This window comes from Oculina patagonica, chromosome 3 (assembly GCF_052425735.1).
Source record: "Oculina patagonica isolate OP01 chromosome 3, crgOcupat, whole genome shotgun sequence".
Classification (NCBI taxonomy): domain Eukaryota; kingdom Metazoa; phylum Cnidaria; class Anthozoa; order Scleractinia; family Oculinidae; genus Oculina; species Oculina patagonica.
Genome location: NC_135760.1, coordinates 24,773,143 through 24,783,434, shown reverse-complemented (window position 1 = coordinate 24,783,434; position 10,292 = coordinate 24,773,143). Strand labels below are relative to the sequence as shown.

At 39.4% G+C, this 10,292-nt stretch overlaps 1 protein-coding gene across 1 annotated transcript; it reads left to right on the top strand.

The window, feature by feature from the left end:
• The first annotated feature begins 32 nt into the window (after nt 1-32).
• LOC144647215 (protein unc-119 homolog B-like) lies at nt 33-3,789 on the top strand. Its single transcript, XM_078506980.1, has 4 exons — nt 33-470; nt 655-868; nt 1,142-1,314; nt 3,081-3,789. Exons 1-4 carry the CDS (start codon nt 299-301, stop codon nt 3,185-3,187), a joined length of 666 nt encoding a protein of 221 aa, XP_078363106.1. The 5' UTR covers nt 33-298; the 3' UTR covers nt 3,188-3,789.
• Nucleotides 3,790-10,292: the final 6,503 nt, after the last annotated feature.

Genomic DNA, 10,292 nt, shown 5'->3' with positions numbered 1-10,292 from the left:
AAAAGGACGATGGATAGAAACAAGTGGAAACAGTGGGCGAAAAAGGCAGCGAAAAAGTCTAAAAGAAGAGAATTTTAACAGCTTCCGTCCTCTTTGCGTTTATTGCGTTGTAGTTTCTATGGTAACAGGAACCATCCTGCTGACCAAGAAGAGTGCGTTTTCGCGACCTTCCATTTTGCTCGGTCGAGGCTTTCCTTTTCGTGAAAGTAATTTGTTTTCCCTGTTCTCTTTTAGTCACGCAGCGTATATAGTAAACTGCTCAGGTTCTTACTAGCGCCTTTGCCTTTTGTGGATAATCATGAGCGGAAGATCGTCCAATTCGAACGAAGAAACAGGTCGAGCAAAGAAGAAAGGTGGCGGATTTTTGGCGAGGCAATCGAAGGCAAAAAAGACAATAACCGAAGAAGAACTGCTGAAAAAGGACGCCGTAACGCCGGACGACGTGTTGAAGTTGACAAAATGCACAGAAAGTGAGTGAAGAGCGGTTATTTCGCAGACGAAACAACCCAGCGTAAATTAGAAAATTGTAGCCATATTCACTTGAGTGAAAGAGCTACGCAGGGCATTAACATAACCGATCGCAATGCTTTGCTGATTGAAACTTCACTGTCGTTTGTATGTTAAGTACTTTTTCTTGCTTCCTCCCATTTGCAGATTACCTCTGTGAACCCGGTGCAAACGTATACAGCATCGATTTCACGCGGTTCAAAATCCGTGATATGGAAACAGGGACGGTTCTTTTTGAGATAGCTAAACCTGATAACATCGAAGAAGAATTAATCGACAGCGACGAAGATCCGAATGCCGGACGTTTCGTTAGATACAAGTTCACGCCTGAGTTTCTGAGGTTAAAAACAGTAGGAGCAACGTAAGTAAACTTGCTTTAGCTCGGTACGCGTTTTATGCTTTAGAAATTCAATTACATAAATTCTGCCTGATGAGTGATACACTTTTACTAAGTAATACATTAAAAGGTTTAATGCACGCGCACATAATCCTAAACTGCACCAGATAAACTTGTTATTGTCTTTCTATTAAAATTCATCAATCCATCGTTTCCAAATTGCTCGTATTTTGATATCTTTTTATTTCTTATTTTCTCGTTTTACTGATATGTACGTATTGTTTGTTTTTATTTCAGAGTTGAATTTACTGTAGGAGACAAGCCTGTCAACAATTTTCGCATGGTAGAACGCCATTATTTCAGGGGTCGATTGTTAAAAAACTTCGATTTCGAATTTGGATTTTGCATCCCGAATAGCAAGAACACATGCGAGCACATCTACGAATTTCCAACCTTAAATATTGATGAAGGTTAGTATTTAAATTTGTTACACCTGAAACTTATTTTGCAACTTAGTTTTATACAAAACCGGTACCTTATGGACCAGCCAACAACTAATAATTATTTGTGGGTAAATACGACACAATAATTACTCGATCGGCGATTTTAATATTAATATGCCCCTATTACATTTCAAACAAAAGTACATTAGACAAATTTCATGATGTGATATGATACAAATTGCTTTCTTTTCTATTTCAATGTGAAATTTCCACCACCACTTTATACAATGTACTTTACATATACTTGTTTTGGTTAAATTTTTTATTGTACCACAAACTTTAACTTGTAACAAGTGATAAATTTAAAACTTTGATCTGAATCTGAATGTGGGAAACCACGAAGGATCTAAAAATAATATTTTAAGCAAATCCAATAATGAATAGATTACTATAAAAGTAAAATAAGGTAAAATTTTACCCTGAAGTGGTGAGAGGTGTCATGAAAGTTTGCTACCTATTTGATTGGGGGTGTAGTGGGTAGGGAGGGAACAGTAGAGGAAAAGGCAAAATTTCAATTAATTAAATTAGTTATCAATTTATATTTTAACTAAAACCGAGGTAGGTGTCAGCAGGGAAGGGTGCACAATTTGGGAAAGAAATGCAAAAGGAATCTAAGTAGTAGTATTTTTCTTTTCATATTCTTCAAACTCATGGCAGATTTGTCAATTCGTTGGGTTTGCACAATAAATAAACAGCACCATAGGAAAGACTGCCAAAAGTTTTTTATTTAAAATTTGCACCCATTCACTAGAGTTTTATCAACAGACAGTGGTTTTCTGATACTAACAAATTAACTCTGAAGTTCAAAATTCAACTCAAATGTTATGTTTTGTGCTTTTACTTGATTTTTGGTCGTGTTTGAGGCTGTTTTGATATGGCATCCTTGTGGGGATTTCTAATGAAATCAGAGTCACCATTGACTCTTTTTTTAATTTTTATAACTTTTGCTATGTAGTTTTCTTGTAATCCTGTATAATTTGCCAGATGAAAAATCAGTATTTAAGCTAAAGCTCCTTGTGTAGTTCCAGAAAATGTCCATACACTCCCCATAGAAGGGATTGAAAATTCCTGGAGGTGGGGTGGGGTCTCTAAGGCGAAAAACTTTAAGGAAATGTATGAAACTTAATTGGAATTTCCAGAGAGTTGGGGGATGTCTAAGAAAAAATCCCTTTCATGGGGGAGGTATGGATAATTCATGGAACTACACCTTCCAAAAATAATCCCAAGAAAAAAAATTTGGAATACAACACCATTACTCATTCTTAATTTTTTATGGAACCAGGAGTCCATTTCCCAGAGCATGCAACTTCAATGGCTTTTTCACAAGTTAAGTTACTTTTAGCTAAGCCTTTCCCGCAAAAATAACTGCTTCCAATGAAGTCAGCTACTACTTTACAGGGAAATGCTGTCAAAACAGTCTGAAAAAAGTTTTTGTTGCTGTTATCCCCTATGTTAACTTCCCAGGTGGACAAGGTACTTAAGTTACGTATCAACAGTCTATTACAAAATCGCTTGTGATCTGAAACCAATTCGTGGGAAAATTTTATCTAAAAATAACTTTACTTGTGAAAATGCTGTTTCACAGATGCAGTATGGAAGTTGCACGCTCCAGGTTATGGGCTCCTTGATGGTACCTAATAAAGAGTAACAGCAAAGGGAGAGTTTTTGATATTGATAATATTAGTTATTACAAAAGGTGACCTCAATGTTTTTCTTGTTTTCTGTTTTTGCAGTGCAAGAAATGATTGATCACCCGTTTGAGACAAAGTCAGATAGCTTTTACTTCGTCGACAACAAACTCATCATGCACAATAAAGCAGACTACGCCTATGATGGATAGCGTTTTCAAGCGACATCACATCAGTATTAGCAGATGTGTACAGTGACTTGTATAGGCATTCAAAGACAAATTGAAAGCTTTCTTAGGATTTAATATCAACTCTTTTAGTCCCATGGCCAATATTAACGTAAATATTCCCCTTACTTTTCCACACATTTTGTATAAATTCTCTGTGGGAGAATTTGGTGTCACATCAAGACTTCCCCCCATTAGATGGTCTGATCAGGTCTGGAATTCTCATTAGTTGCCAGTTTGAAATTGTTAGAAGATTGTAAAGGGAAATGGAGAACTGATCGCTGCGATCAAATTTGAGAGGGTTACATAGCTGCTATTTACTACAAGGTGACCAGATAATTTCAAGCTTTAATCAATCAAAACAAAAAATGTTTTGGGAAGAATTATTTGCATTTTTGTAAAAAACAATTAAGGACCTCTGTGCTTGTATGTTTATAAATCAACCAGATATTCTTGATCTAGGGAATAAGTCAAATTTGCAAAATTTGACTTATATTTAAGTAGCTTGAAGAGAAATTTTGTATAATCCCTTAATGTCAGCCCGGTGGGCCTGTATTGTGAAAGTAAAGATAGGAAATTCAATATTACTGACTTGCAGATGTCATTGAGCATGCACTTTATACAGTGGTTTTCGTTGCGGTTTACAGTGATATGCGAACTCTGAAATTCTAAATCCAACTTATGATTGCGTTTTTTATTGCCGTCAATCATAGTTGTGGCAACAGCCAACGAACCATGAAAAACAGAAACAAACAAAATGGATCAAAATCTACCAGTCACAACTGACATATTTGACCTTTTGACCTGGTTGAAGTGAACTTTTGTTTCCCGAGAAGTGCGCTTAGATGATTGAGGGCAGAAATAAGCCTAAACCATTGGTTGAGGATTGAATATCAGAGTTTGTGTATCACTGAAAACCGCAATTACTTAGTGTCCTAAAACCAAAGGCGAAGTAATCACTATGGCCAATTACAAAGGACAAAGACAATCCAGTGAGCCGATCAAAATTTAAAGTTAATACATGTACAACCCTCCAAGTTAAGACCATTTTAGTCACCATGGCGACTAAAATTTTGGAGCTGGCGACTAAATTGAAATCAAAGTCGCCAGCCTGGCGACTTAAATTGAGAAGAAGGATTGAAAGCATGAGCTTAATTCACGACTAAAATTCTTCACTGGCGACCAAACTTGAGCAGTCAGTGGCCAAATGGCCAATAAGGAAAAAAATAAACTTGGAGGGTTGATGTAGCTGACTGAAATGTGGGAAAACACATAAAGGTAGTCATGTTTGGTTTTGGTTTTACTTCTGATTGGTATTGAATGTGGCCTTAAGTTTTTAAACCAATCACGGTACCACAGTAATGAAAAACCAGAGCATAAGACTGCTCTAACTACCCAGTGTCTGGTCACAGTTTTAGGGTACCAAGTTCTTGTTATGATCTTTCTTTATTCAACTCCCAAACACTAAGGGCTCTCTATTTTCTCCTTGAACATAGATGCCCCTCCCAAAAAAACTAGGATACAAGAAGCCTCCCAGTTAATGCAATAATATGTCCTTCTCACAAATATGGTACATTTTTACTTCATGGTAATGAGGTATTAGACTCACTCACTCACTCCATTCAGATATTAAACAATTAAGGATGGAGACCTTAACTACATAACGGTTGTTATGGATGACATCTAACCGTCATATCTTGGGCTCCCTTAGTATCCTGTGTTTAGTTTTTGGCCATGTTTGTTCTATTTAAGGTTGCCTTCTCTTTTGATAGAGGAGAAGCCACGAGCCAAGCGGCCCACACTGCCGGAGCTTATTCCGGTTTCCGTAGCACTAAGCGGCTAGGAATATTTCTACTCCCCCCTGAATGGGATGCTAGTCCATTGCAGGGTCTCCCAGCATAATTTATGTCGCTGGTACCCATTTATACACTTGGGTGGAGAGAGGCACTATGAGAGTAAAGTGTCTTGTCCAAGAACACAACACAAGTGACCCCGGCCAGGCTCGAACTCGGACCGCTCGATCCGGAGTCCGGCGCACTAACTATTAGGCCACCGCGCCTCCCATTCTCTTTTGATAGTTATGACCATACTTGGTTAGTCACGTGACCAAAACTTAAAATCCTTAAAACTCACACAACTTGCATCTTTCTCCAATGAAACAAAAGCCAAAGTGTGGAGAGCATTCAGATGCATGGATTTGTTGAAATTTACATTATTTTGACAGTTATGACATCACAAAAACTTTATGACGGCATAGCTTTTTCAGTAACGTGAATCTTAACAAATCCATGCTACAGATTTTGCTTCTAAATGTACTCTACCCGTGGTGTTGATTTCAACGGAAAAAAATTAGTCGCGTGAGTTTTTAGGGTTTTTGTGTAACTTAACTTAACATGTAACTTACCAAATATGGTCATGACAACCAAAAATGAAAGCAACCTCCAATAGAACAAACATGACCAAAAACTTACCCTAGGATACTCAGGGAGCCAAGATATGACGGTTAGAAGTCATCCATTTTGTAGTTGAGTCCCCCCTTAAATTATGCATTAAACGGCTAACGTGCTGACAGAATGGTCCTTGATACCCAGATAACAATCAGAAACAAATTATTATCCAACCGCTCCAACCTCATTCCCAGGGCTCTCTCTCAGGATCAAAGGCTACACTTTATTCTGGTGGTAAAAAAATAGAATTCGCGCTAGGAAGCCTCAGAGCACAAGCTATCAATGACCAATTCACGCAAGAAAGCATTTAAAGGCAAATGAAGTGAGATTGTGACATTACTGATAGCAGCAATAAGCTACATGCAGTTACGCTGGCCATGTGACGTGTTTAAATAAACGTTTCAGTTCACTAGAAACACGATATCCACGCAGCATGTTTTCGTTTCGCGTCACGTCATCAGTTTTACATCTTTTTGAGTTGAGCAGAAACAGGAGTGCTCACGCGCATCTTCCTCTCAAATTTCATCTGCACAAATTTCAGCTGCACAAAAAAAAAAACGCTATACGTGCTTTACTAAATGCTAAAGAGGAACAAAGGTTACACTTTATTTTGGTGGTAAAAAAATAGAATTGGCGCTACGAAGCCTGAGAGCACGAACCATCAATGCCACAACTCCCATGGAAAGATAAAACATTCAAAGGCAAATTAAGTGAGATTGTGTAGTAAATAATAAAGATGGTAAATTTCAAGCTCGGTGATAAATAGTGAATAAATTGTTCAACATGACACGAGCGTGGGACAAAGAAAAAATCTGAGTCCCCGACAGGAATCGAACCCATGGCCTCCCAGATACCGGTTGGGTGCTCTAACCAACTGAGCTACGAGAGACTCGTTGTGAGCTGGGCCATTTACTAGGTTGATATGTGACACGCGTCCTGCACACTGCTAGGATCAGCAATGTCGAATTCATCGAGTTTTGTAGTAAATAATAAAGATGGTAAATTTCAAGCTCGGTGATAAATAGTGAATAAATTGTTCAACATGACACGAGCGTGGGACAAAAAAAAACTGAGTATGTTATTGGACGCTTATTTGGACAAAAATGCGAAGGTCGGCACTTCATTGAATTGTCATGAGGTTGCTCGAAGAGCCGGCCTTTGATTGGGCCATGTACAGTTGAAAATCCCCTTGTGAATACTCTCTAAAGCAACCAGTTTAAAGCATCCACTCACTCAACCTCTTCGTCCCATCGGGCACTTAAGCCCTAATAATACGTCGCCACCCAATCCTGTCCTGACCTTTGGCTTGCGCTTCGCCCTATGATAGACCCAGTTCTTTCAGCACAGCCCTTCGCCAGGTGGTTTTTGGTCTCCTCCTTTTCCTCCTTCCAGTTGGAGTCCATCTCATGGCAACTTTGGGTATTCTATCGTTGGGCATCCTTAGCACATGACCAAGCTAGTTTAAAGCAATAGTCAAAACTTAAACTTGATCATTTTACTGGAATAAAACATTGCCTAATAACGTTCGTTGATAAACATCAAATTAAAAGTTTAAGATGACTGACAGCTGGAGGAGTGCTACCGGCCCTGGGACTGATCGATGTAGAAAGTTTTGTGCTGACTCTAGTAAGCGACCAGCCTCTACTTTTTGTGTGTGTGTTCACTTTGGAGAGCACTTAATGTTCTGTAAAACGACCCGCTCCAGAGAAAGGGTGGTAAGTGGGCGAGGGGGGGGGGGGGATCTGGATCTCGTTTCACGGAAAATAAAACTGTCCTTTCACAATTCGCGAAAACTTAAATAGGCATTTTATGATTCACGAAAAAAAAAAGACGGGCATTTTTTACACGATCTTACATGACATCTTCACCCTATGTACGCTCCTTGTTCTACGCTCAACAACTTGAAAGGAAACCACATCCCACTAAGGGACCGGTCATTATTTATCGTCTGGGGGGGAGCGGAGGATTTTGGGGTGGATCACTTGAATTATAGATGAACAGAAAGGGGGATCAGTCGTAACTGAGAGCCCAAAAGGGGGGATCATAGAAAATTATGGGAGAAATCAGATGCAGGACAACTCAAATCTGTTTGGATAATGCAAGTTTGAGAGCATACAAAATACACTGTGGAATGTGTACATTTCAATTTATATCTAGAACGTTTTGTGTTAACACTTTTATATTTTTCCTTTGAAAACGTGCTTAGCTAATATTCATCTTTGAACATGACAGGTGAATTCTAAATTGTGAGCAATAACCCCTGATAACTGAAACATTGTGAAATAGCATGTTTGTTTAAAGGAGCAATGTCACGGCAGTCTACGTAAATTTTTTGATTACTTCCGAACGGAAGGAAACCTCAAAATAATAGTTTTCTAACATAGAAAAACAACAAAGGAGTAATAAAAATGCGAAAATAACCGAGGTTGGTTTCGACTGACGAAGATTAGGACGGATTACAAACAACAAACTTGCCATTTTTTTCAATATGGGGATTGCGTTGTCCGCGACGTAGCTGCTTTAAACATGAAGCATTTGTCGCCTCTCTTAAAGATTGGTCCGGCTTTTGTAAACCTATAGTAGCGGACTGAGGTTCCGGGTACAGGGTTCTCAGGTTTCGGGTACTAAATAAGCGAACTTATCGCCTTCGAATGCAACTCTTTATTATGCCTGAACGGCTGAAATGAACTTATTAATGTTTTGGTACAATCCGTATTCCTCACTCTTTAGGAAAACTATTCGCTTTGTTTGACAGCTCCAACAGACAGATCTATGTTTAGCATGTTTAGCGCCCATCGCATTTGCTGTTCAGTGTTCAAGCAGCTAGTTCCTGAACCCAGATTACTTGCGACGAAACACAGAGTCGTTAATCTGTTGCCTATGCTGTTAAAAAAATCTTCAATTTCATGGAGTGTTGGTTTGGCAGAAGATATTTTTGTCACCAACTGGTAACTGAATATGCAATGGGTGCAAAGACATCGAGGGGGTGGGGATCACGAAAGTTATCAACAGTAATGAGGGGGGATCACTTCATGGAATAACGTTTAAAGGGGGGATCACCTAAATTTCACCATGTTTATCCCAAAATCCTCCGCTCCCCCGGCCAGGTGATAAATAATGACCGGTCCCTAAAAACTGGGTAAAAATTAATTCAAACGGATCGAAGACTAGCCTGTCTGGTTCAGGGAATATTGCTAATGATGGTTGTCGAAAAAAGAAATGATATCAAAGTCTCTGTTCACGACTTATTTTATAATCAGTTAAATCAAATTTCACGTTTACAGCTAACTGCCCGAAAACACGATTCATGAGAAAACTAACTAGCCATCTCATATTTTACGGAAAAAATTAGGAAAATAAGATACCCATTACCACCCTCAGAAAACGTACAAAAACACGTTTGCCATGTATTCAGCCCTCCGGGTCCAGTCCTAGCCATTCCACTTTTTCGTCTTGCCACGTTAGCTTTCAGCTTTGACCCGACAAGGGTTATTTTCAAAATTACACACGAGCTCTGATGTTTAGAACTCAACGAACGGTTGCATTTTACACAAGAAAGGAAACAAAGACGTTTACGGTATCCAGCGGTCGCATTCGTGGTTGCTTTTTTTTCAGGGATCATAGAACAAGAGGGCGCACGATAAAAGGTAGCGATGAAAAGGAGGAAAAGGCTCTTCCCATCGTGCACCACCTGCCTTATATTTTTCTCTTCCTAACTCCCACGCGCGCGTGTGTGTACAGGATTGTTGAATCCTGGTTTTTGATTTATGATATCTAGCTTTGCATTCTACTAGAATTTGCTACGACAATGGCTATCTATGTAACGAAACGTTTCTGCGTTACTGATTAGGGCTGTCAGCTTAGGCGTTGTTTAACAGAGGGATAAACGGTCAGAATAGTTTGGCAGAGCACAGTCTGGAAGCAAAACCAAAGGCTACGCTGACACGGCATGTACTAAAACCAGGAACACCGGAACAGCCCGGAACAGCCCGGAACACCACGGAACACCGGAATTTTATCGCATTTTTTTAGGAATTTGACGGTATTTCAGCGGCATATACTAAAACCCGAAACGAAACGAAGCAAACCCACAGAAACGAAATGAAATAAAACGGTTAGCTTTCACTCAAGTTTGCTTGCGGTTAGCTTTCATTTGTTAGTTAGATTTTCTTTCGCTTCGTTTCGTTTATTTTGGCATGTACTAAAACCCGAAACGACGAAACGATGAAACCACCGACACGAAACGAAACCTAACCAACAAATAAAAGCTAACCGCAGGCAAACCGGACTGAGCTGACCACAAGCAAACCAGAGTGAAAGCTAACCGTTTTGTTTCATTTCCTTTCGGGTTTTAGTATATGCCGCTGAAATACTGACAAACTCCTAAAAAATTATTAATTCCGGTGTTCCGGGGTGTTCCGTGGTGTTTTGGTGTTCTGGTGTTCCCGTGTTCCTGGTTTTAGGCCCCGTTTACACGGGTCCGGACAAATTTTTGCACGGACGAATTTTGTACCTGGACCGCCTGTTTACATGGATCCGTGCAAATTTTGTTACAGATTGCAGTGGTGTTTACACGGAACCGTGCAAACTTAAGACCAGTCGCGGCATTTGAATGGCTTTTTTACGTCTCTGTTGTGATTGGT

Excerpts from the sequence above, each read along its gene's own strand:
- LOC144647215 (XM_078506980.1), top strand. The coding sequence starts at position 299 with ATGAGCGGAAGATCGTCCAATTCGAACGAAGAAACAGGTCGAGCAAAG. Across the intron at positions 471-654 it reads GTTGACAAAATGCACAGAAA|ATTACCTCTGTGAACCCGGT; the intron begins GTGAGTGAAGAG and ends TCCCATTTGCAG. Across the intron at positions 869-1,141 it reads TTAAAAACAGTAGGAGCAAC|AGTTGAATTTACTGTAGGAG; the intron begins GTAAGTAAACTT and ends TTTTTATTTCAG.